The sequence below is a fragment of the Scaptodrosophila lebanonensis genome, unplaced genomic scaffold, assembly GCF_003285725.1.
Source record: "Scaptodrosophila lebanonensis strain 11010-0011.00,11010-0021.00 unplaced genomic scaffold, SlebRS2 tig00000080-arrow-pilon, whole genome shotgun sequence".
NCBI lineage: Eukaryota > Metazoa > Arthropoda > Insecta > Diptera > Drosophilidae > Scaptodrosophila > Scaptodrosophila lebanonensis.
In genome coordinates, this window is record NW_022060561.1 from 3,177,394 (window position 1) to 3,203,911 (window position 26,518).

Consider the following 26,518-nt stretch of genomic DNA (forward strand, 5'->3'; position numbering starts at 1 on the left):
GACACACTTACCAGCTTTTATATACAAATTAAATATTTATTGCATTTTATTACAGGAAAACAAACTAAAATCATGTTGTTTTATGATTTTTTTGAGGAAAGCTTTAAAAAACTAGCACTTTATTTGTTCATTGTTATTGTTGATTTGTTTTTCAAAAGTTTTGGGTGTTGTTCATTCTATTTGCCATTAATTTAAAAGCTATATATTAGACACATCATATTGTATTTAGTTAAAATTGTTCTCTTACTATACGTATTATTGGTTTATTTGTGTTTCGTTTTCGTTTGCTTTGCTCATTATTGAAACGCTCACCTCAGCTCAATATTACATTCCCTGAATAAAGTCCAATTCGAATTAATGATTTGTATGACATTTTTATATGTTTTTCACTCCTAGATGATATTTATTTATGACACGATTTCAAAATCGGATGCACAATGGCTTCTACCTAAGTTTTTACAATGCAAGTTTCTTAATTTGTTCAAATATAAGCAACATAAGTTTTATGATATGTACGTAAATTTTAATTTAAAAACTAATATCAATTGAAATGATTGGGAATAAGCCTCCAATATTCCTAAACAATATTAGATATCAATATTAGTGTTAAAATATGACGAATAATGCAAAACATGCAAATGTAATCCGTTATATTTTAGATGTATTATGTTTTTTCAACAAATATTTATAAAACGTATTTTTTGTGTTTTCCAGTCAATGAAATCGAAAATTTCAATCCCAAAAAGAGCAAATTTGTTTGTTTTTTTATGTATTTGTTTAGTTTGCCTTAATAAGTCTCTTCTTAGAATCTAAAATTGTCATTTGTTTGATTGGAAATTAATGGCAAAGCCAACATATCCAAAAAGCCATTTCAACACAATCTTTTCTCTGTTCAAATGAAGAGCCCACATCATACTGGTATCTAAAATTTGCCCCCAGCAAACCCGAGGTTATGTACTAATATGATATGATAATGAAGCAGCGTACCTTAAAAGTTTTCAATAATGAGCTGTACGCAGTGCTTGCATCAATATATATAATACTCGTAGTACACACTGTCGAAAGCGATATGAAATCATACTTTAAGACTAATTCGTTACTTGTAGATGAAACTAAGTTGTACAATTTAAGTTTGGAATAAGCTTTTGTTATATTTATGTCGATTTATGCATTCAATAATATATTTTTTAATTTTAATAATTCATAATTAAAGCTTCGCACACTACATGCATTTTAAACTCTAATTTCACGACAGTTCGTTACGTTTGTCACAGCAAAAAATATATATCTCATACTTTGTTTGCTTAAAAAAATACAACCTACTGGTACATACATAGTTAATTGAACTGAACAAAATAACTTACATACGTATATATATATTCAAGTATTAGGCATTATGTCTTTTCTAACTTTGAACACCAAAAATAAGTGTAAATAGCTGTAACTGTCTAGACCTGATGACTTTTTAACAAAAAGTTAACTTAGCGCTTACGAAATACACATACTCATAACTTAGTTATAACTAAGTAACAAATGTTGTGAAAGTTATTTAATTAACAACGCAATGAAATTAATCTTAAAAATTGTGCAACTCTTTCATTTGTGTAATCAGCAGCAGCAGCATTCGATTAGTTTGGTATGAAGCGAAAAAAAAAACTATAAAAATTAGTTTTTAATTCAGGCTATTTGTTATGAGATTTAAGCCATGAGTATTTAAGGACTTAAGTTGTTGTCATTTAATGGTGTTATGGGCGCGGCGATTTGGTTTCAGCTGAGGAAATAGGAGTGCGGCTTTACTTTGCCATTCTTGCTGAGCTGAGCTTTGACACCTATATAGAAAACAGAGTGAAAGAAGTAAATAATTTTATTGAAATTTTTAATAAACATATTTCTGATACGCACCTTCATTTTCTGATGTGTGTGCCACACCCATACGTTGCAGTACCTCGAATAGTGCGCCCAAATTTGATCGTTCATCTAAATACTCGCGACTAAATCGCACAGTCGGCGCCTTTTTGTTCTTCGTTTGTGTATGCCACACCAAAATTTCAGTACAGTTGCTGCCGCGTGGCTCGATCTGATCCATACGCAGTCCGATGCTGCGCAAAAATAAATCCTCCTCATATCCCGGCTTATAGGGCATGTTTGCATTCGGATATTGCGCCATATAGGCGAGGTTTACCGCAAAGCCAGCCATATCGACGGGCCAGCGTCGATCAGCAACCCAAGAGTCCAAAAACGCAACTACTTTTCCCTATAAAAAAATTAGCAAGGGTTATGTATATATTAGAAGAGTATTTATATAGATAATGCATATTTTGCTGATTTCTAACATTAGTTCGGCTTTCTATCTATATGACGAGCAATAATATATAGTACATATATGCATATGTACGAGTATATCGGGTTTGTGTTAACGGTGCATACGATTTCGATATCAGCCATAAACATATACGAAAATTCTGATAAAGTACAGTGCCATTTGAATATCCAATAAGCTTAATATCATGTTGTTGACCTTACATATGTTAGATATGTATGTACAAAAATAGGGAACAATCACAAATAATTATCTAATGCAATTTGTTGTTATCGAACACCCAGATAGCCACGATCCATTTATATTTGTTAATTAGCCGAAACAAAACCGAATTGTGCCAATAAACACACATGTCATCCAATTTAATGAAAATTTAAGAAATGCCTTAGAAGCTACACATTTTTCTTGAACTAATAGATATAATAGATAATATAGTGAAGTTTTTTGATAGAAAGAACGCTGCTATAATGAGAGTTTTTAGTTCTTCCACTATCAACATTAATTTGAGAAGTTTCAACTGTTTTTAAAGCTTACCTTGCAAACCACCGGTCCACTAACCGCATAATCTGCTATCAGTCCAACGGGAAACATGGACACACGTTGTGTCTCCCTGATTTCGGAAAACAGTTTCAAATCGTATGTATTGTCATCATCACCAAAGTATAAAATTCCATTCGTAATGTTGCGTTGTCGCAGCCATTGCAGAGCAGCTCGTCGATTGGCCACACCCCGGGGCGCTGGCTTGTTATTGCGAAATTTACTGGGCATGGGGCTGGCCAAGTGGGTGTAGGGTATGCCTGCAAGATAACAAATATTTACTGCTGCGCTCCCTCAATGGCTTATCTGGAGTGCATGAACTTACCAAAGCGCAGAAGCAGCTCAATCAGATATTGTGTACAGGTATCATGATCATTAGCCACGATCCAGTGGAGTCTTGCGACATGCATCAGAGTGTAGGCCAGACGCGTCAGTTCGGGTATTTGCTCACGTCGCGGATATGTGGGCGTTACGAAATAGATCACAGGCAATTGGACATACGCATCTATCTGCTTATCCTGTATGTAAAGGCGTCGATCCTCGTCGCTCTCGCTGCATATATTTAGCGTTTCGTTCAATACACGAGCGCCAGAGCTGTCTACAATGAGAGAGAGAGAGAGAGGTAAAAATTAATTTTTATTGTACAGCCTGAAAGTAGGCAACACAAATTTTGCGTGACCTGTTATTTTTGTAACACTTTGTCTAGGTCGCCGGGCACACCCAAAGCAAATAGCTAAACGAACAAAAACAACAATAAAATAGCACAATATTTGTACCATAGTTGTGATTTCTTTTAGCACATTTATTTTTGTTTGCCAATAATAATAAGCCCCAAGTACGTTCCTCTCTGCCATTTGTTGTACAGTTTATAAATACACTAATGGGCGTCTTTGAGTCTTCTGGGTCGCATTTAATAGCAAAAAAAATAACATTAATGATGCCACTTGGGTGCGATTTGTATGTATTAATTCAACTATGGCTTGGGGCTAAAGTAAACCCATTAACCTCGCTTGACAACCGACTAATGTGTGTATGGTTTTTCTCATCGTACGAGTACATCTGGTTCACTTGTTGCCGGGTTTTTCTATTAGAAACAATTTCTAGTGTTATAATGGTATAATTGTAGAGTACAAGTGATTTTAGTTTCTATTAAGTTGAGTGCGAGACTTGGCTGTTGTTAGTAATTGAAACGCTTAAGCTTGCATATCATTTTATTGATGGGGTAATAAAAAAACCCCTACAAGAGACCATAAACATTCGCATTGCCTTTTTCTACACTAAAAAAAATTATCTAATTACGCGTCTATTAATTCAAACACTTGTATTCAATTGAAATGTATATTCGAAATCATTTAATCATATTTGCGCGCTACAAATTGGGATGAGTAATTATGATGTTTATTTCAATTCAATACTTTAAATAACATTTATAAAACCAATAGTGACTGATGATAAACTATACCCGAAGATTTCAATCAAATGCCAAAAGGATTGAATTTATTTTATTTATTTATCATTTATTTTTCCGCCGACATTTCAACAGTATGAAAATTCATGTTTCATAACCGATATTCTATTTCTTGAAATATGCTCGCCATAAAAACGAAAAAGAAACAATACCGTCCTAATCTCTTCCAAATATTTTAACAATGGCATATAATAATGCGAGTGCAAAGCAAGCTAATGTATATAGCCTTTGATATAGCTTGGAAGTTGATAAACTAGTTCAATAATATTCCCACTAAATGCGTTAAATAATTTGAAACGTTAATTGCTATGAGAATTAGCCATCTAGAATCTAGATGATTGATTCTGACAAGTTTCTTGGTGTAATAAAATTAATGCAGCTGATGGCTTTACACCGTATACTCGTACTATGTGAGAGAAAAAACAAATCCATTAAAACACACATAGCTGATAAACCAAATAAAGCTGAAACACGCGAAAAAGGGGCGACAGTGTGGCCATTAGAGTCAGCAAACTATAGAAAAGTCCCACCGATGCTAAAGGCCCGATAAGTCTCACGTGCACATTCGAAATAATGGCTTCAACGACTGTTTTGGTCGTTGGTACACATATTATATAACAACAAAAGTATGAGTAAACAACAAACAATTGTAGCTGTGCGCCATAATAGGTAATTAAATATTGACTGGCATTCGCCCCGTAAGTGAATTTGAAGCCCCCACCATTGTGATGTGCGTATAGTATTTCATTTTAATGATATATACAAGCACATATAGCATATTTAAGCATATTTGCCAAGCCGTGAAAAGTGTAGACGTCTTAATACCCACAAGTGTTTTATTTACATTTAATGCTTTCATTGCAAAAGCTATGTATGAGCTGCGATAATTGTAAGCCCACTTTAAATAAATACGTTCTTGTTTATTTAAAAGTCTATTGAATACTCGTATATATTTACTTTACAAAACTACCTGCTCTGTTAGTCAGAGTTTCAATTCCCACCCCCCGTTTCAATTGCTTTGAATGTTTGTCAGTATGCGCAGTGTCTTTGATGTGTAGAAATACATATATACATGTGCAAGAATATAGAGTACAACCGGCAATAAATGTCTGGGGTCTGCTCACCTTGCTTATCGCCGCAGCTGATAAGACAGTTCCACAATTCATGTTTTTTGTCTAAACATTTTCCGACGGTTTGAGCGTACCTCACATTAATATTTTGAAATTCTCTATTGATTTATATTTATTTATTAGCTGATATAAAACCGCACCCAATGCCCCAACAATCGTTCGACTATAACTTTGTTGACCGAATCGATTTTATCGCTTAGATTTTGATATAATTGCAGATTGTGTTGATACGTAAAATACAAATGTTGTTGGCATTAAGCTTAATCTTTTGCTATCTATATGATATGTAAGCTATATAATAAAGTGTACAAAACTCACGAATATAATGTTGCTTAAATAGTTATTCATATTAATTCTAATACTAAGCAGAATTAAAAAAATTAACTAAAATTAATTAAGTTAAAAACAAGAAAGGAATGCTAAAGTCGAGCAGGCTCAACTCTTAAATACCCTGTACCACCCCACAAAAAAATAATTTAATTTAATTTAATTAATTAATTAGTGAGGGGTGTGCATCGGGAAAATGAACAAACTCGTCCTTTCTCGGGCTCAGGAGAATCTGTATACCAAGTTTGGTTATTCTACTCTTATACCTTTTGAGATCCTTGCGTTCATACAGACAGACGGACGGACGGACATGGCTATATCGACTCGGTTTGTCATGCTGATCAAGAATATATATACTTCGTGGGGTCTGCCACGCCTCCTTCTGTGTGTTCCATGTACACTCGCACAAAACTAATATACCCTTGTACCCTTTGGGTACAGGGTATAAAAATGGACGCTTTCTGAGCTCCAAAGACAGACAGATAGGCCAGATAGTACATCGCTCTAAGTTGTTTACACCCTGTACAAGGGTTTACTACTTTTTTGTATGTGTGTATGAATGTATGTAACACACAGAAGAAGGCGTGTCAAACCCCGCCTGACCGTCTGTCTGTATGAACACAAGCATTCAGAAAGTACTTATAAGAGCTAGAATGACCAGAATTTATTCATTTAATTTTATTAATTTTATTTGAATTTATTATTATTAATTTAAATATTTTCCTGATGCATCCCCCTACTTCTCCGATATACTTAAGTGATTTTCCATATCTCTCGTAATATTTGAAATTTGTTAGTCAAATTCGACTATTACATCCAATTATTGCTTTGTGCTGTCTTTTATGTTCAGTTGTATCAAGATGGGCAAATTTTTCAAAACATTATAGTTATAAGTGTATTCTCTAGCTCTACCCGAAGCTGTTGCTTTTATTGCTGGCTACATACAAACGCGGGTTGATCATTTTTTATATTTTTATAGCCTGTACCCAAAGGGTGAAAGGCTATACTAGTTTTGTGCGCATGTATGTAACACACAGAAGGAGGCGTGGCAGACCCCACAAAGTATATATATTATTGATCAGGATGAGAAGCCGAGTCGATATAGCCTTGTCCGTCCGTCCGTCTGTCCGTATGAACGCAAGGATCTCAGAAAGTATAAGAGCTAGAATAACCAAACTTAGTTTCCATATTCTCCTAAGACCGAGAAAGTACGAGTTTGAGTTTTTTTTCGATGCACCCCCCCCACTCCCCCGCAATTCGTGTTTTTTCTTATAACTTCCGTAATTCTCGGAATTTTGAAATCAATTTTGGTAGGTACATCCAGTTAGTACTAATGTCCGTATTTCATCATGATAGGTCAATTCTGAAGAAAGTTATAGCCATAAGTAAAATCGCTGCTCATGCGCTGCCTCTGTCGGCAGCGCTGCCCGCAGCTGTTGTTGTTGTTGCTGCTTTGGTTCAACTTTGTGCTGCATACATACACGCATATAAACACGCATAGGTACGTGATGTAAATGTATGCTGTTAAAACTGAACATAAACATGTATTCTCATTTAATTTAATTAACTAATTAATTCATTCATTTTTTTTAATAATTTAATTTTTTTTTAATTTTTTTTTTTAATTTTTTTTTTTTAATTTTTCTTTTTTGTGGAGAGTACAGGCTATTTTACTGTCGGGCTTGCTCGACTGTAGCGTTCTATCTTGTTTATTTAGGAGTGCTGGGTACAGAGTATTTAAAAATTGTCAACTCTAGCGTTCTATTCTTGTTTACATGCAATCGATCTGGGAATAAAAATGCCTTCGCTTTGAACACTAATCACAAAAATCACTATATGAGCAAGTGATATGATAAATATATTCTAAAGGTCGTTGCGCACAAAAAAAAAGAATTTTCAAGCTATCTTATCTGAAAGTTTTTTATTGAATAAAAACGCCATTGCCCCTATTTTCCAATATAAGCCTTGAGCATTCAATATATGCAAGACACCATAAACGTATTGTTCCCATAATAACACGCCCATTACTCTTTCCTTTCCCCGCATTCACTGTCATGGTCATTGGCATAGGTGGGAAAACATTTAAATTGAGATTTGTAAATATGTATTTATGCCGAACATTTAATGCCTATTTAAGCAGGTGGCGTGTCTTCTGAAGTGCACAAGCATTGGCCCGGAACACAGAGTGTCTATGTCTACAAAAACAAATGCAATTGGCACGCGCAACTGCAAAGTTTGCATTCGAAATTCAAATTCATGCGAACAATGAAAATGCATCACAAAGACACAAAGTCCAAAATGTATACAAATCTGAAGAGTAAACACGCTGAGAGTGTAAAAAGCTAAACGCCTACTTGATAATTCCTCTAGGTAGTTCGCAAATATTTGCATAAAATCTCAGCTGCCAGAGGGGGGCAGATGTGCGGGGAAGCAACTGATGTGAGACGCGCTATTACTGCTAAATGGCAATTAACTCATCTTTTCAAAAATAACAACAATCTGAAACGACGCGTCTATACGCGCTGCGAGTGCGAGCGAGAAAGAAGGAAACACAAAGCGTAAAATGTAATTAAATCGCTAAAAATTGGAGAACGTTACTTGGCTAGCGATATGCATATTGGAGATGCCGATTGAAGTGGCTGGACAAATAATTTCCTTAATTATTTTCAACAACCATAAAGTGTTTAATCACAGGGAAAACAGTTTTTAAACAAGACTACGTTTTATTCAATTTTCAAAGATTAGATCGAAACCCAAGAAGTGGATTGATTTGTTGGAGTAATTTTTTAATTAAGTTAAGTAATTCAAGTAGTTTAAGCAAATATTCTTCCTGAATATCATTCCCAAGGCCTTTTTTTCACTACGTATGAAGCAAATATTTAACACCAATATTTGCCCCAAATGTGTTATTCATTTAATCTTGAAAGCAAAGATTGTCATCGAATATTTCTAAGAAATAATTTTTTTTTTTCGTTTTTTTTTTTTTGGTAACGCATTCTTGCTTTTCAGATAAAATAAACAAGCAGACAAAATGTATATAGTAGGGCATTATAAATCAAACTAATTCGGACACATAATAGTCACATTTTTGCTATAAATAAATTTAGAATATGATTTAACTATAGCTACTGTTTGTATTTATTATTATTTTTACAACATTATTATGACACTCGGTTTGAAGTAAGTTGGACCCTAACCTTATCACATTCTTGATAACACGACTACAGTGAATCATCATATAAATGCAGTTCATTGTTTAATAAGGAAGTAAGAAGATTGCTTGTTATTGCTTGTACTTTTTTCTTCTTTGGCATTTTTAATTTTTTTTTTCTGTTCCAGCAAGAGCAATAAACCAACGAATCGTGTATGCACTATAATAATATAATAATATAATAATATAATAATATAATAATATAATAATATAATAATATAATAATATAATAATATAATAATATAATAATATAATAATATAATAATATAATAATATAATAATATAATAATATAAAATTATAATAATATAATAGTAATATATATCGTATAGTAGTTCAGACGACCTTTTCAATATCTGTTGCTTCGAGTGGATTTACCACTCAAAAATGCATTTGATCCTAAAAAGTAGTATTTAAACCAACTCAACTATTTATTTGAGAAGTATATATTGACTGTTTGCATTTGTTTACTTCGTGTATTAAATAAAATTAAATAAATATTTTTATTGTTTGGCCGGCTCGAGGTCAGAGTAAGAAAAACCAATTTATTTAATTTTCTTTTCTTTTTCCGATATATTTCGGTTACGCCACGGTAACCGTCTTCAGGGCAACTACAAAACATATAACATAATTAACATATTAAAACTATAACACAAAAATTTTTTATATAATTACTTATTTAAGCAAGTCTGCTCTGTTTGACTTGGAGTTACTAACTAACAGGTGTCTGTAAATATGCCCGCAATTTTCGGTGTCTGCTTTGTAGTTAATTCTGTATTTGTTAGGTGTGTTGATAATGTGTAGCGTTTCGAGAGTGAATCGCTTACTGTAGTGTCGTTCTTGTTGAAGTACTTTCGTTTCTTCAAAGTTGGGGGTGTGTCCAGTCTCTATGCAGTGGGTTGTTAGAGCAGTTTTTTGTGTCAATGTTTGATGCCTTAGTTTGTAGTCTGACTTGTGTTGTGATATCCGTGTTTTTAGTTTCGACTTAGTGGTTCCAATGTAAAATCTCCTACATGGGTTGTCGCTGTCTCCGTCACATGGAATTTTATAGACTACGTTATTCAGGTCCATTTCTGCAATTTTTGCCTTAGTCCTATTAAAAATGTTCCTAAGTGTATTCTCCGGTCTGTGCGCAATTTGTATATCCTCTTTTTGATAGCAGTCTGACTGGGTGAAGCGTTCTGAGAACCCAGATACGTATGTCAGAGATTTGTAGATTTTTGGTGCTCTTGGTTCTTTTTTCTTTGGGTTCTTATGGTTCTTGATTAGGGAATACGTCAATTTGATAGGGAAGTCGTTTTGTGTCAGTATCCGTTTAATTTCTTCCTCTATTTGTTTATGGTAAAATTTGTCACTTGTCTCGAACATCCGTCTTATACAGTTCTTGGCTGTATTTATTATCATATTTTTCGGATGTTTCGAGTGATAGTTAATCAGCCTACCCGATGCCGTCGGTTTCTGGTACCATTTTGTTTTTAGCGTATTCCCACATCTATTTATAGTCAAATCCAAATAATTAAGTTTCTCGTCATTTTCTGTCTCTAATGTAAATTGGATGTCTTTGTGGTATATGTTGAGGGCGTCTAATGTCTTTTGCACCTGTTCCTTGTCAATAATTGCGAACAAGTCGTCAACATATTTGGTCAGGAGTCTTGGTCTATGGATCAATTTCGATGTTGTGTTTTCCAGAAGCTCCTCCATGACTATGTCCGCTATTACAGGGGACGCCGGGGATCCCATCGGTAGTCCCTTAAAATTAAATAAATTGGTTTTTCTTACTCTGACCTCGAGCCGGCCAAACAATAAAAATAACTATGAGGAAGGTCACCAAAATACTCAACAAAATTAAATAAATATGAAATTAATATATAATAGTTAAAGAAATGTAAGCTGTTATCTATTTCTATAAATTGCACATCTTTCCATTTCCAGCTTAAGCCAAAAGCATTAATATTTAATTTCCAATTACAATTTGTGCAATCCATCAATGCCCTGTTCTACTTTTTTTTTTTTGTTTATATCTAGCATTCTCACAGTGTCAATGTAAACAAAGCAAAGACCATCGGGGAAGCGGACGTTCTAGAACCAATCGATATACACATAGAGTACAACTGACAAACACAATTACCCCACAATAAGCGCCTGCCCGCAACCACTTCACAAAGCCCATGCCATTGAAAGCGTAGAAATTAGCTAATAAATTGCGTTCAGACAGCAACAAAAAAGAGGAAGAAGAAGAAATAGTTAAATAGAAGACCTAGAAAATGTGGCATGTCGCGTAACTGTAGCTGGAAATTTTGTGGTCAATAAAAACACACAGCCCCAACCGCTTCAGACAGCTATTGATGATACGACAAGTATAAAGAGATACCACTCATACCAATCGAATTAGGCCAATTACTCGTACTACCAACTAATGAAGAAGTAACAAGCCAACATGTTAAGCAATGTCTAATGACGAACCGACAGTCTTCTGCCAACCTACTTGTACATGCGATGATTACCGCAACCCAACACTAAGGCAACGGCTCTGGAGGGGGCGGGGTATCGCGAGTGAAAAAATTGGAGAGAAAGAGAGAGTGTGACGAGAGTGGCATGAGCGAGAGTGTTGAGTTTGTTAGTTAGTTAGTCGTTAGTTTGTGGCTTTTATGTGGCTGTGAATGAGAAGCTGGCTGTGCTTCCGATTAAGCCACATTTTCATGTCGACCATATATAGACGTAACAATGTTACGTATAAATGGAGCTTAAGTTTAATGGTAAAAAGCAGGCACAAATGTACACTAACTGCTTAGAATAACAGCCCTTATATGATTGAAAAAAGCTGTGATTAAAATTGGAAAAACAAATCACAGCTTTCATTAAATCTAACAAACAACATTTTAAAATCTGTTATGCTTGTAAATGCAGCTAACTTGTTTCCAATTTACAATATAGCTTTTACAACAACGTTCTGTTGAAAAAGAAGAAGAAAGGAGACGAATTGATATCCTCCTCCTTTTTTGAAGTCGGTTATAGGTAATAGCCTCGGGTTTTTCTGAATTAATTTGTCATGTCCAACTCCTATCTTATATTTACACAGAACTTAACATTAAATGTTGTGGGTTTTTATTCAAAAGGCCCAGCATTAGCAATTCTGCTTGCACCGAAACAACTAACTGACTAACTGTTTAAAATTTACATTTGGGCATCGTTCTGCCTTGCCGGAAACGAAAATTTGCTATGAACATTTAATGAGTACTACATTTAATAAAAACCCACAACATGGTTTTTATTCAAAATTCGCCTAACTATTAACGAACTCATTCTTATCTTATCAAAGCGTTCCTAGCTCTAATTGAATACTAACGGTTTTCAAGTAATTAGTTCTTTTCTATAAATATTTAAATCGTCCTTCACATTAAAACCTTGTTATTGCGAAGACTTTTGAATCGTCTTACATGTGAAAATCGTACAAGTATTACGGAATGGAAGAGTCTATTATTAGTAGCCCTTAAATATATTATATAATAGTTAAGATAAATACATTTTGTATTTCTTTAAAATCTAATTGTCCTGTTTTAGATTTTGTAAAAACAATTCCATTAATATGGAAATAACAATTTATCATATTGAAGAATATATGAATATTATTTCAGAAAACTAAACAATTATAAACAAAATATATAAAATAGTATTTTTTCAACATCCACATATCTAAGAATTAAATGTAATTAAGTTTTTGATAAAGTTCAATTAGATTTGATACGTTTATACTAAAAATTAATATAATTACTTATGCCAGCATTTCGATTTGAGCAAATAATAACAATACTTTAAATTTAAATTCAGACTAAAAATACCTAATCGAAGTTGTATTTTGGATGGATTGTATAACCTTCAGATTGCATATGGAACCAACAGTTTTTAAATGCTTTGAAGAATATGACAATAATAAATAATAATAATAAAACAATAATAAAATAGCTTTGGATATTTTTTGCAATTTAAAGCAACAAATTTTGGAGCGGAAACACTCATTAAAGACATTCATTTCTACAAATATTTTTCTAGGTTTCTCTTGTACTTTATATTTCAAAATGTAATCGATTCGATGAATGTTCATATTAGATATAGATAAATAGAACTTTTGCATCTAGAGCTTCTTTGGGTTCTTCCCAAGCAAGATTTATGGAATTGGCTTCTAATTTCTAGGTTGTCGAAATTAAAAAAAGCGTAGAAAACAAATCCCACCTATTATAAAATAGGATACAAATTTATATAATATAAAAACCGCAAAATATAAGAAAACATTCTACTAATCAGTAAAACACAATTCTATATATTAATCATGGGCAATATTCTACTGGGCATATTTGTCAACTAATATGCCCGTAGTTATTGTGTATGGTGGTGCTCTACAGAAAGAAAAACAACAACAACAATAACAATAACAACAACAGCAAAACTAACGAAGAAAGTGAAAGCGAATTCACTTTCGAACGTGGTGCATGGAATAAGTGTTGAACATGCCGTTTGGCCAGCAGTAGCTGCGCGCAGGACCCACTTCCTGTGTGTGTGGCCACAAAAGTACACCAACAACAACAAGAAGAAGAAGAAGTAGTGGAAGTGGAAGTGGAAGAGACAACAAAAACAACAACTCACGTGACTTTCGGATTGCTTGCTTGGAATTGAACTTGTTTTTGGCCAACACGTGCGGCGCAAACACATTGAACTTTTTCAGCTCCGCCTCCCCTCGGGGACGAACATTAAGATCTTGCTTTATCTGCGAAATCAATTCAATAGGCGATTTGCGGGGCAGCTGATGATCAGTTATCATCAAATCGAGGACCTCATTGTCCCCCTCAATGACCCCCGCAACGTCGGGATTTCTTGTACGTTGTCTCCTACCTGTGCCAACATGTGGATCGAATTCTCGTTCGGCGTCGTTGGCGCCGAGGCGCGTGTCCGGATATAGTAGATAGTAGGCGAAGCAGAGGAGCGGTAGGGCCAACAAAAGGACCACCAATAGACGTTTGTAGCGCCCATGACGAACCATAGCGTTGGCGGTCGATTTCAGAACGGGCGTGCCTTTGGCCGATGTTTCATAATAATCGTAACAGATTTTTGGTTTATTGAACTGCGGTTGCAAATGATTATGAAAATGTTGCTGCTGTGGCCCTTGTTGTTGTTGTTGCTGCTGGCAATTGTTGTTGTTGCTGGTGCTGGTGCTGCTGCTGGTGCCTATATATTCGTACTCCTCGGCGTCCTCGTCGTCCCCGTCCTCGTCGTCGTCGTTGAATTCTGTCTGCAGCCTCTTCTCGAGTAATGGACGGTAATGGGCACTGGGCATGTTGTGGCCGCCGATGCCGACTGCTGCTCTTCTTGTTGCTGTTTGTTGCTCTTTTTGTTATTGTTATTTTTGCTACTGCGGCTATTTGACGCTGCAGCACGGCCGCTGCTGAGTCAGCGACTGTTGACGATGGCAGCGGGAGCGGCAGCGCTTGGAACCGTTTGCCATTTGGGGCACTGATTGGTGAAATAAAATTATTTGTGTCTTGTTTTTGGCTCTCAAGCAATTTGACAACTTTTTGTGTTTGCAATTCCAATTTTTTCTTAAGTAACAATTAGCACGGTTTTATTGAACGCCTCACGGAGCCCGCCGGCTGGCTGGCTGGCTTACTTCACTCTTCTTTTTTTATCGTTATACAATTTTGATTTTTAGACACAACAACAATCACAGACACATTTACACTCACGCAGATATACGAATATAAATTATGCAAATTGGCAAAAACGCCAGCAACCGCTTTTGGCGTTATTTTAGTATTTATTATGAATTTCTTTATATTATTATTTTCGCTGGGCCCTCCTCAATTGAGTTTTTCTTGAATTAATATTTGATTCTCCACGGAACGCAGCGACGACGACGACGACGCCGCGAACTCAGCCTTGCGAGAGACACTGAAATACTTTTTGCTTTTGTTCAATTTTTTGGCTTGTTTCAGCTTTTTTGTTGTTGTCGTTTTTCTACGAGTATGTCTGTGTGTTCGTTGCCTGCTGAGTTTCATAGTCGTTCTGAAATCGTTTCCCATGCTGGCCAAGTGGATGCGGTTGTTAACGCGCGCTCACTCTCTCCTCTCTCTGTCACTCTCGCTCTCTCACTGTCTAGCCCTCACTCGAACTGGCTCTCTCCGGCCATTGTGGTGCAGCTGTCGCTGATACACCACCCAGAGTTGCTTTGATTCGTAGTAGCAGTAGTCGTAGCTGCTGCCACAGTGGCTATTGGTTCTTGTCCCAGCTAAGTTAGTAACGAAATTTGCTTAGAATTGGTGCCCTGGAAAAGCGGTTAAAAAATAATGCCCCCCAATTGTTCTGCATCTTTTTGCAAGAATAAGGAACTGCTAAGCACTTACTGCCTTTAATAAAGTTTAAGCCACTTGGTTCAAATTCTTCCAAGAACGCAGCATTTCTGTCTTTTTGTTGCTGCTTAAAATCCAAAAAACTTTTGCTTTTAAGAAAATCTAAACACTGAATAGAATTTAAAAATTTAAAAACTCTAGCGAACTATTATAATATATGTAACTTTTTTCGGAAATGAGTCATACATATTCAAAAAAAGAAAAGAAAAAAAAGAAATATAAAATTGGATAAACCCACTGCTTTACCAAAATTGCTGACTGATGATGATTGATGACTCAATTGAATTGATGATTCAAAATCTTCTAGCATTACACACGTTTCTACGCTGCAGCGAATAAAGGAAAGGGATATTCTAGCAGATGCCACGCTGTATGAACAGCATGAGAAGACGAATCAATCTAGACATCAAGAGTCAATATAGTCTTACATCCTATCGTCTGTTCGACTGTATGAACAGCCAGGAACACCTGTCAGACTTGTCTTATCCATACCCAGTGCTAGCTATTTACAAACCATATATATCCCACATTATTTCATATAGCTATTTCAATCTTAAACAAAATTGGTATCTATTAGTTTTTTTCTTCACGACATGATGGTGAAGTTTAATTTCATTTAAATAGCAAAAAGCAACTTCTTAGCTGGCAAACATCTATTTGAAATGCTTTTTAGTTATCTAATTGTATAACTTTTCGAATTGGCTGGCAAACTATTTGCCTGTCTGACCAAGTTTTGGCTTAGAGCGATAAATTATACACTTTGTTGTCAACTTGTTTCACATATATGTATGTTTTATTTATTTTCCATTTCATCTATTTCAAAACGATTGTGTACAATGTGTTCTATGTAAAAATTCCAATACAAAAAACTTATTAACTGGCTAATAAAGCAAATGTTTTACTTTAGTTACGTTTCTAAAAGCCACTTTGTTATCCCATTAACTTCAGAATTTTATTTATCCGTTTTTGATTTGCTTTTTACTTTCGCTGCACTGCAGTGTTGAACACACCAATTAAGTATATCGTTACAAGAAAATATATATATATATAAATATATTGATTTATGAAATGATAACCAAATGTGCGAAACATCGAGAGAAGAACTTTGGATCCTATGGAATAATTAGCTAATTATTATGAAGAAAATGATAAGAAAAATCATTAAATTAATTGTCTTTTGTGTGGTGTTGGAAAATCATCCGTCAGACAATAATTTAGCGGACATTGAGACTAAAGCATTCCAAAAAACACTTTTTAGGCCGAAAGCTTTTCAATGGTGTCGATTAATCGTTGGGCATTGGCGCCGGCAAACTCCTCAATCTTTTTGCTGTTCTTCAGGAACACAAAAGTGGGCATGCTGGATACATTGAACTCCATGGCGATTTCTTCGCACTCATCCACATCGACCTAAACCGGGCAGTTAAGAAGAGGAAGCGTGGGTTAGTTATCTTCCAATCTAGAAATTACTGAATCTAATTTACCTTCAGCACAACAATTTTCTCTGCCAATTTTTGCGCAATCTCCTCCAGCTTGGGCGCAATCATTTTGCAAGGTCCACACCAGGTGGCAAAGAAATCCACAACCACTAGCTTGTCTCCAGCGCTGGCCAGCTGAGCGTCCAAATCGGCCTGTAACAGATATAGATCGTGTTCATAAAAATCACCTTTTTATATTATATTATATTATTTTTATATTACAAAAAATATTTATTATTATGTATACAAATATTTGTACGTCCATGTGTTCGACTGTATGAACAGCGATAACTTTTGAACCATAATAGCAAGAGAAATCAAATTTGTTATGTGGCCCTGTCGAATTTACTTTCATATCAAGTTTATTATAAATATATAGAATCATATATTATATATATTATTTATATATGAAATAACATTTAAATTTATATTATTTTTCATTACAAAATACTGTATTTATAAATTTTAATAGAGTTCCATTTCATGCTGAAGCTTAAATCAATGGACTATTTTATAACTTGTTCTTTATAACGATTTTCTAATCAAATTTCGTTTTTATAAGTTTTTTAAAGTGCCTCATCATTTTATTGGGCTGCGGCAAGGACAACGGAGTGGTTAAAAGGTATTCATGGATCTGATTAATTTCATCTCTATTGATTTTTCACACAGTTGACCTAAATATCCAAGAGATAGGCACGCAATGTGTGTTTTTCCTGACCCCAAGGGTCACACCTAACCTAGTTTGGAGCGCCCGCTAAATAGTAAAGGGGTTGACGCCTATATTATCAAATGACTTGACACATTTTATGAGTTGCTTATCAGCCCAACCAGTCTGTCGATTTAGCGAGCACGTTCGCTTATCAGTCGCCAACTTTACTTATCACAGCAACAACAGTCCCACATTAGTCGCGATATTATGTAAAGAGAAGGCGAAAACAACAGCAACAACATATGTACATAGTATACCCGTACAGCTATTATACATTAAAATGCTGCTCCAATTACTAAGCGTAAGTTCGCGGTCATTTTCCATTTATTGCATTTGAATATTTGCTTTTGTTGTGTTCTTCTCTCTCCCTGGACTGGTAGCCCATTAGATTAATTGTTTTTTCACATACATTATATATTTATTAATCGACACTATAGTCCGTTAGCCCCGTACACTATCAACGATTATCAATTGCACGCTGGCATATTAGAATACAATGCATAGTCTACAAGTATATACATATATAATATATAGGGTGTTTTTACAAATTTATTTTAACAATATACTAATACCTAGACAGGTGGAACTCGAAGCGGAGGCAGCCGAACTGGAAATTCAACACCATAATCGCAAACATAATCGTAGAATTGTAAATTAGATAAGAACCGGCAGCTCATATTATTTAGCCCTATTTTATTCAGTTTAAAGTGTTCTCCATGAGGTTCTTTAAGCTTATCAGGCGAGAATTGGAAACTATTGTTGATTGGATTCTTCACTGCCATAGTAACAATTATTAAGTATTTACCAAAATGGAATATAAAAATATTAGAACCAAACCCTTTTCCCTTAAAAACCAATCATTTATTTAACCTTTTCTAAAAAACACTCTCTAAAGTAATCAATTTTAAAATACCTTTACATCTTTACATCTAATTAAGTTTAATTTTTAATCAAATTAAAATTATTTAAAAAGTTGCTTTTTTTGAAAGTAATAATCTTAGAGCGCTTGAGAGACACCCTCTAAAGCCAAACACTATACATAAATATTGCTAGAATTTGTTTCTAAATGCGTTCAACATTTTCCATTTCAATGTCTGTTGTTTTCACTTTCAGAATTTTTGCTTTTCAACTGCCAAAAGCTAACATTTTGTTAAACAAACATGTCCAATTGGAAATTCTTGTAAAGCTATAATTTTCATTCAAGTGCGCCTCTCATTTATATGTATGTATATACATATAGTATATGCATGAAGTATCAATCGGAATAAGTATAAAATGTTTACAAGGCACGTGTGGGTGGGCGTCGTCCCCGATTCAGATGTTTATTCTTTCTGTGCATTTGTTGTGGCAATTATTTTATGACGTGTATGCCCGGTGGCGTGTTTGGGAGGCGGGAGAGGGATTGTTTATTGCTGACCCCTTATTTAATTGTGGTAATTGTCTAAGCCGATAAGTTGACCTTTCAAGACAGCATTTCCGTTGAACACCTCTAGGGCGGGCTGGCGCGCAAATATGCGATTTTATCGCTTCAAATGTATGTCATTTCGATAATTAACAATCCCTATATCTACATACTTGTAGTTAGCAAATTATACTATTTTTTGTGAAATGAGCAATACTTTGAAATTAATTTATTACGCAAGCTATTATTCATAATTTGAATTAAACCTGTTTCAAAATGATCGCTCTTAATCGTGACGGAGCTCGAAAATTCATGACTCATGATTAGTAATGCTATGTTTCAACAAATTTTGCAAACATTTCACACCTAAGTGGCTGTAGTAAAAAGACTTTAACTATTTTACCATCTTATTTCAACTTCGAAACCGGTTTTCATTGAGAACTTTTTGATTCTGAGCCAAATCTGAAAATTGCTCAAAAGCCAATACAAAATCTTAATCAGCAATGCTCGTTCGCCAAAAAATTCCAAGTGTGCTGAGCGCAAAGTAGCATTTAAATGGGCTTTTTCCATATCGCCAAGTGGCCTTGATTTTGTGATATTTGGTACTTAAAAAGTTCCATTTAGATTTTGTATTAATATATATATATTTATGTTTGATTTGTTTGACCGATTTCTATGCGTCAGAGTGACTTTTGGCTTGGGAAGAGATGATATCATTTTTATATACTGGTTTTCTCTATTCTTTCACAAAAACAACATCAAAAGCCGCACTACGAAATAAATTTGTAAGCGTATGGCGAACGATGAGAAAAAATTTATATAGGAATGTTTCTCTGTGTGTCCTCGTGTGTGTGCGTCTGCTGTGTATGTGTGTATGTGTGCATGTGTTTGTGACTTTGTGGAACTTACGGCGGGGTGGCTTGGGTTTTTTCTTACTGTTCATACATTTATTTGTTTTCCATTTTTGCAAAAGTACAGTTAACTGAACTCACCTTGTCTTTCACTGTGTACACCATTTTCGTTGATTTATTACAACCGGTAAAGTTTATAGAGGTTATTTAATTAGCAAAAAAGTGCCTTTCGAAACACACGCAACCAGCTCGTGGAACTTTAGTCTTACGAATGCCAACACTTGGCGCTCGTGGCGGTGTCATATACAGCCGCATACTCACCACTCACTCAGCATGAGCAACGAAAAAGAGAGAGAGCCAATGGTGTAAGTGGTGCGCGGTGGCAGCGCTGTTGCGGAGGCGGTTCAAGTGGTGCCACAGTTCTGGAACATTTTTAAATTATTTTTGTTTTTTATTTATGAACACTGCCAGTCGCATAAAAATTCTTTTTTATTTTCTTGTAAATACGGATATCCACCCACGCACATTTCAAATTATTTTGCTCTTAAGAGCAGTTCCAATAATAATATTTTCAAACTTGTATCTGTCAAGCAGAGAAGAGAGCCTTAGTGTAAGTAAAATACAGTAGATGGTGCTGCAGTTCCGCTGTACACTAATTTAAAACAGTAGATGGTGCTTCAGTAACGGATAAAATACTGTAGAGGGTGCTGCAGTACCCTTTTAATACCAATACAATACAGTGCTGTAATAGGTTCTTATTAGAAGCGAACTTCGCCGCATTGCCGGAGTTTAGGTAATTTTTCTGATTTGACGCCAAAGGTGCAGCTCTCGCCCTCTATTGAAAAACAACAGTTTTCAACTTTAAAGATGTGTACAGTCTAATAAGAATTCGAGAGCGTTTTTAATAAATCAACATTTTGTATTGAATTTATTCGGCAAAACAATACGAATATTTTTTGAAGAAAACATGATAAACTAAGGCTAGCACATTAAATAATGATAACTATTTAAACACTACAAACTATGAGTAATTTTGGAGGCTGTAGCAGCCCCTTAAGTACTATCAATGCGCTGCATGGGATTGTGCCTGTGCGTGGTGCAAGTGGTGGTGATGGTGGTGGTGATAGGTGAGCGTCGGTTGGGTTGCCACTGCTGCGGCAGCAGCCACTGTGGCGCCGCCACTGCTGAAACCACTGGCTGCCGCCATTTGTTGCTCATAGTTGGCATAATGATCGTAATAGCTATAGCTGCCATTATCAAGGATTGTGCTACTGCCACTATTGTTGTTGTTGTTATTGCTGTTAGCAACCGGTCCAGCATCATAGCCACCGGTGGGTAATTGTAGCTTCCCTGGCGTGGTGCTCGTATCGAAGTAGTTGACGCCATTATAGCCATTGGCGCTCTCATAAAAGTGGCCGGAAACATTCCCTGCCGCCAGACTGAACTGCTGTTGGAGCTCGTAGTCCGACTTGGGGTCTCGATTGTAGTAATGCTCGTAGCGCTCATCCGTATAGGGTTGCGTCTCAACCGTGGCATTGTACTTGATGGTGGGCGGTGTACCTTCGGTCTTGCAATTCGACTCCAAATCCAGGTTGGGCGCTGTAGTCCCCAAATGCTTGATCTGCGAGTAGTTTATGAATTCGGGCTCTGGCGTGGCCAACTGGGAACTCGACTCGTACGAGATGCTGCCGGGTCCGGCTTGATGCTGGTAGCTGTTGTTGTTGTTGTTGCTGTTATAGCAGCTGCTCAAGGACTGCTGATGGGTGGTGTTGTTGTTGCCGCTGCCACCTCCGTATGGCTGATGGTAGCCCAGCTCCGAAATGCAGGAATAGGGCAGACTTGGGGACTTGCTGGGCGTGGCTGTGGCAGTGGCAGGCGTGGCATGATAGATCGGATAGTTGTAAGTGATGTGCTGATGATTCACAGTGAACACATTCGTGCCCATCTCACAAGGTGCGGCCTCTGTCGAGCTCAAGGGCCAGGAGTTGCTTACATAATTGGTGGCAGGCTGTGTCAGTTGGTGGGTGCGTGTGTCCTCCAAATAGCTGCAAGTGCAGTGACTATACGTGGTGCACTTGCCACAAGCTGAAGCAATAAGAAAGAGGAAATGAGTGCGAATCCAGTGGGGGTTAAAAATAAGGATACATAACTTTACTAGCCGAGATTCAGAAACAAATTCAATATGTCTATCTATTAATCGTGTTATCCAGTTCTGGAATCAGCTTTCTTGGCTTAGTGTTCTTAAAAAAGAATTTAGTTTAAACTTATCAAGTTGTTAAAAACCCCAAAAGCCATGACAGGCTACTGAGCCTTCATTAAAACTTTAACTAAACTCCACTTCTGAGAGATCGATGGAATCATAAAAGGGTACAAATAAAAACTGAAACTATCTTTCTATATTGATTTAAATAAGCAACGAAGTATAACAACAACATCAACAGAAAAATATTTATATAAAATATCTCGGCTACTCCCTGAACAAGCGAATGTCTCCAAATTTTCCTGAGAAAAAGAAAAAAGCTGCCTCTCAGCTATATTTTATATAAAATATATAAAATTTTAATACTATATATAGTTATAATTATAATAGAATGTATCGACTGGACTTCTTGTTGATTTACTAAATAAATAATAAATATTCTGTGTAGAATAGTTTTCTAACTATACTAGAAACCAATGTACAAAATCTAGTATATTGAGAACCTTCAGCTGAATCATGGCTAGCAGACAATAATATAATCCCTTTAGCTGCCAACTTACCATTCAACTGATATATTTCCAGAGCCGAGTGGCTCAATGAATTATTAGCTGTCGTTCGTTTCAACACCTTACCCATGAGATTATGTTGGTGCTGTGCATGAAAAGCCGTTAGAGCCGTTAGTACATCATTATGTGGACTAGATTTCAACTCACCTTGACCTGCTTAACCAGACCGGCAATGACGGACTTCTTGCCCCCCGCCCCAGCACCCGCACTGCGTACGCTGGTGGCTTTGGAATTGGAAATGCCCGTCAACGAAACCCGTCCGAAGGCACGCTTCGAAACGCTCGAATTCTTTGGATCGGGTCGCAAATGATCGTGCACGCCTTTGGCCTGAAAGAAGATGGCATTGCCCGAATGCCGCCAGAAATGCGTGACGGGATATCCACAGTGGCCCCGACACGGCTTTATCTCCAGCCTGCCACCTCGACAACTCTTGTTGGGGCACGCCTTGCCCTCCTGCTTGCGTCGCGCCTTGTCACAAATGGCCGGTCGCAGGTTGATTTTGGTGCCATTGGGAAGGGTGCAGTGTTGGGAGCAGACCAACACACCCAGGCAGCTCTTCTTCAGTATGTTCACGTTATGATTGTTGGTGTTCCGCATGGCCCAGCCGGAAATGTGCTTCTTGGCCTCCTCGTTGTGTATGGAATAGACGAGACGGACATGACCATCGCTCCACTCGCTGAACTCATCGAAATCAATATCCGACATCTGAGGCACTATCGCATCATTAATGTCCCAGTCCCGCTTCGACTTGTGCGTCATAATGGGCTGCTGGGCCTGCTGGGTCTGCTGGGCCTGATATGACGACTTTGGTGGGTGCTGTTGCGAAATCTTCTCTGGCTGGCCGAGTTGTTGCTGGTGGGTCTTGAAGGTGTAACTATTTCTGTAACATTGCACAAAGAATCGCATGATAGCTGGCTTGATATCGTACTGGCAAGCAATTCATTCAGAAAACTCCTATTTAAATGCCAAATGAAAATGTTTTCCTCAACTGCCAATGAATATAAATTTTTGCAAATGTATTCTTTATTTGTATAACATTTTTAAATTTAGAAAACACAATTCTTCAAGTGTGGATCTTCAAACATTTCGAAAACTCTCAGTAACTCAGTTACAGAAAGTTGCAAATGTTTTCCTTATTTGAATACCATTTTTAAATTTATATAAAACAATTCTTCAAGTTTGGATCTTCAAACATTTTGAAAACACTCAGAAAGTTACAAACTTTTATTTTATGATCCAATAATTACATTTGCATTTGATAATAATTTGTTCAACCATTCAAAAGCCCTTAACAATCTTATTTTTTTAATGTTAATCAATTTTTTTAGAAGGCCTAAGACATTTCCAAGCGATTCAGATTTATTTTATCTTTTGAATAGCAGGAATGGCTTATAGGTTAAATATTTATTTTTCATATTGTTCACATTAAAAAAATTCTGTAGGGGCTATACTGGGGCTGACATCTTTTTTCGTGTACTCGATTTAATTTATTTTTGTAATTCCCGTCCATTTGCTGTTTTCAATTTGAAGTACAAAAATTACCGGGAGCTGGTTTATAACCTTAAAAACTCTTTATTTATTTATTAAAAATTATTTTATTGCCTACAAAGTAATCCCCTCCTGATACAATACACATATTCAACCCTTCTTCCAAATAATCTTTTTCTGGAATGTTTTTCAGTAGCTTCCTTTTCAATTCGGCTTGATTTTAGATTGATTCGGCAGAGATTTCTAACAAAGCTAAATCAGACATACGTATGTTTGGTGATTGTGGAAAGATATACATGTTGTTTTGCCGAAATGGTTATAAAGAACAAGTGTGGTGGTGAGGCAGTTTTGAAAACAAACAGATTCGACTCTTCTGAAATGGTCCTTTTTAAACGATATATGTAGAAACAAAAATGCCAAAAACATTATCTCTAGTTTAAAAACGACGATTTTAAAGCATCAATTTTTTCATAAATTTCTACCTTCTTTGAATCCATTTTTTTGCCTCTTCCTCAAAAACCTTCTGCAAATTCTGTTCTTTACACGAAACATAACAGAATTTCAGTAATGAATAAATTTGGACATTGTAAAAATCGAAATATCACTAATAGATGTTCACAAACCACAAATCCACATAAAAATGCAAGCAATGAAGAATATGGTGCAAAAATTTTACACAATATTGACTCAGAAAAGAGTTGGCCCCGCTCGGTTCTAATTCAAATTTTCTGGTCATATGTGTAAAACTTTATAAATATTAAGGCACCGCTTTTGTAAATGACAAGAATTTAGCAAATTCAATATAAGAACTTCACATAGGCATGGCACCTATGTATGTTGTCGAATACCAGATAAAATTTTAGTTCGTGCTTTGTGGACGATCGTTTTAACATAACACAAGCTATTATTTTCCTAAAACAAACATAAACTTATAATTAATTCAATTAATTAATTCAAAATGTATAACACGAAGAAACTATTTTATACAGTAATTTAAACTTAAGATAAAACATTTTTTTTACATGTAGGAAGTCTTTGTTTGGCCTTTTTCAATTGTGAGTGAAATAAACATACGAGTATTCACAATTGTCGATTTACAAATGCCGGCTAATGGATCAATTAAACCGTTAACTTGAGTGATTTGTTATTTTAAAGTTTCATCCGATTAGCTACAAATTGAAATTCCTGTCTCTTACTATCATAAATGTAGATCTATCTAGTCCAGTATTTGTAATCATTATTTGAAATATCTTGACTGCATTGCTTTTATCACCCACCCAAGTGGCATATTGAAACATTTAAAGAAATTCTATACTAATTGCGCTGTTTAAACAGGCCCCCCTGTTCGGATGAACTTTACGGGTTTGGCCGAAGCGCGTAGGCCACAAAAATCGAATAAAATCGTTGGGTTTATGCGCTTCATGGTGCGCATAACTCTGCCAGTGTTGGACAGGGAACATGTACCGTTAACATTAACCCAGTTAACCCCGTAGAGCTGTGTGTGTAATCTGAGCGCCAGTCCGAAATGATTGACACTTAAATGACAGCCCATGAGTCAGCGATCAGGCACGAGACCAACTCATAGTGGCAGCGCCGAGATCGACGTGGGAGCCTCGTTTAGATTTATGCGCTAAACGTTTAGTATGTAGTTTGGTCTACAATTAGCAATAAATCTGAGTCTGAGTCTCATTAGCCATAGACAGCGACAGCAAGATAGAGGGACAGGTAGAGAGAGAGAAAGAGGTAAAGAGATCGCTTGTAAGTGGCCCTCTAAGCCGAAATGTTTGATTTTTTATGCTCATGTACTTGGAAGTCAGCAGGTTGCTTGCGCTCGTTTCTAATGGTCAGGTACAATCGTAACGCTTGGTGGTCCCCCAAATACTCTATGCCCAATGAACCTGTTGTGTGTGTGTGTGTGTGTGAGTCGCTTTTCGGGTTTTATGCGCTTTGTTTTGGGTTCGTAAATTGCTTGCTTGACACTTCGTAGCGATCGTTTGCCGGCCTTATCTGATATTGATAGTGTCACTTCGTTGTTCTTTGGTCGCGCGACTTACCGCGGCTGCTTATAATAACTTTGTCACCTACAAAATATGTCCATGTCTTTATGTCCATGTCTTCTCCCAACTCTCATGACCCTTTCTCTCTTTCTGTGGCTGCCCCCGCCTGGCCCAAGGCCCATGCGTGTGGTCTATGACGCGCCCTGCGGCTCTTTGGAGTGCCATTAACTAAGTTGTAGTTTGGAACAACTTTCAGGCACAGCAGGCCGATGAAGCGTTTTGAATAATCGACATACATACTCGCACTCATGTATGTATTTCTTGCTTGCTTTGGCAGCTCTTTGGTTCTCTAAAGCTTATCTAAGCCTTTGGCTAGGGAATGTTTATCGCCAAAAACAGAGTCGAGCATAGCCTTATGTACTTACATCTAAAGGCTTTGGG

General features: G+C 36.2%; 3 protein-coding genes across 4 annotated transcripts; all 3 read right to left on the minus strand.

The window, feature by feature from the left end:
• Nucleotides 1–1,125: 1,125 nt before the first annotated feature.
• Nucleotides 1,126–15,020, minus strand: LOC115625721 (galactosylgalactosylxylosylprotein 3-beta-glucuronosyltransferase S). Of its 2 annotated transcripts, none has more exons than XM_030520869.1 (5): nt 13,879–15,020; nt 3,183–3,455; nt 2,855–3,117; nt 1,903–2,254; nt 1,126–1,829 (listed from the first exon to the last, which is right to left on the minus strand). In XM_030520869.1, the coding sequence occupies exons 1-5, from the start codon at nt 14,318–14,320 to the stop codon at nt 1,768–1,770; spliced, it is 1,392 nt and encodes a 463-aa protein (XP_030376729.1). In that variant the 5' UTR covers nt 14,321–15,020; the 3' UTR covers nt 1,126–1,767. The 2 variants fall into 2 exon arrangements, with proteins under 2 accessions (XP_030376729.1, XP_030376728.1); XM_030520868.1 differs by having other exon boundaries at nt 13,633–15,020.
• Nucleotides 15,021–16,160: 1,140 nt separating this feature from the next.
• On the minus strand, nt 16,161–20,113 carry LOC115625763 (thioredoxin-2). Its single transcript, XM_030520925.1, has 3 exons — nt 19,968–20,113; nt 16,871–17,017; nt 16,161–16,796 (listed from the first exon to the last, which is right to left on the minus strand). Exons 1-3 carry the CDS (start codon nt 19,989–19,991, stop codon nt 16,644–16,646), a joined length of 324 nt encoding a protein of 107 aa, XP_030376785.1. The 5' UTR covers nt 19,992–20,113; the 3' UTR covers nt 16,161–16,643.
• A 776-nt stretch (nt 20,114–20,889) lies between these two features.
• Nucleotides 20,890–23,498, minus strand: LOC115626061 (transcription factor glial cells missing 2). Its single transcript, XM_030521313.1, has 5 exons — nt 22,740–23,498; nt 22,587–22,677; nt 21,581–21,911; nt 21,173–21,538; nt 20,890–21,094 (listed from the first exon to the last, which is right to left on the minus strand). Exons 1-5 carry the CDS (start codon nt 23,496–23,498, stop codon nt 20,890–20,892), a joined length of 1,752 nt encoding a protein of 583 aa, XP_030377173.1.
• Nucleotides 23,499–26,518: the final 3,020 nt, after the last annotated feature.

Bases quoted from the DNA above. Each gene is read 5' to 3' on its own strand.
- LOC115625721 (XM_030520868.1), bottom strand. From the start codon at position 14,320: ATGCCCAGTGCCCATTACCGTCCATTACTCGAGAAGAGGCTGCAGACA. The intron at 3,456-13,632 runs GTGAGTTGTTGT...CTCTCATTGTAG, and splicing joins GCAAGCAATCCGAAAGTCAC to ACAGCTCTGGCGCTCGTGTA. The intron at 1,830-1,902 runs GTGCGTATCAGA...TTTTCTATATAG, and splicing joins ACACACATCAGAAAATGAAG to GTGTCAAAGCTCAGCTCAGC.
- LOC115625763 (XM_030520925.1), bottom strand. From the start codon at position 19,991: ATGGTGTACACAGTGAAAGACAAG. The intron at 17,018-19,967 runs GTGAGTTCAGTT...TATCTGTTACAG, and splicing joins TGTACACAGTGAAAGACAAG to GCCGATTTGGACGCTCAGCT. The intron at 16,797-16,870 runs GTAAATTAGATT...TGCCCGGTTTAG, and splicing joins AGAAAATTGTTGTGCTGAAG to GTCGATGTGGATGAGTGCGA.
- LOC115626061 (XM_030521313.1), bottom strand. From the start codon at position 23,498: ATGCGATTCTTTGTGCAATGTTACAGAAATAGTTACACCTTCAAGACC. The intron at 22,678-22,739 runs GTGAGTTGAAAT...TTTCATGCACAG, and splicing joins GTCTGGTTAAGCAGGTCAAG to CACCAACATAATCTCATGGG. The intron at 21,912-22,586 runs GTAAGTTGGCAG...TTATTGCTTCAG, and splicing joins GGAAATATATCAGTTGAATG to CTTGTGGCAAGTGCACCACG.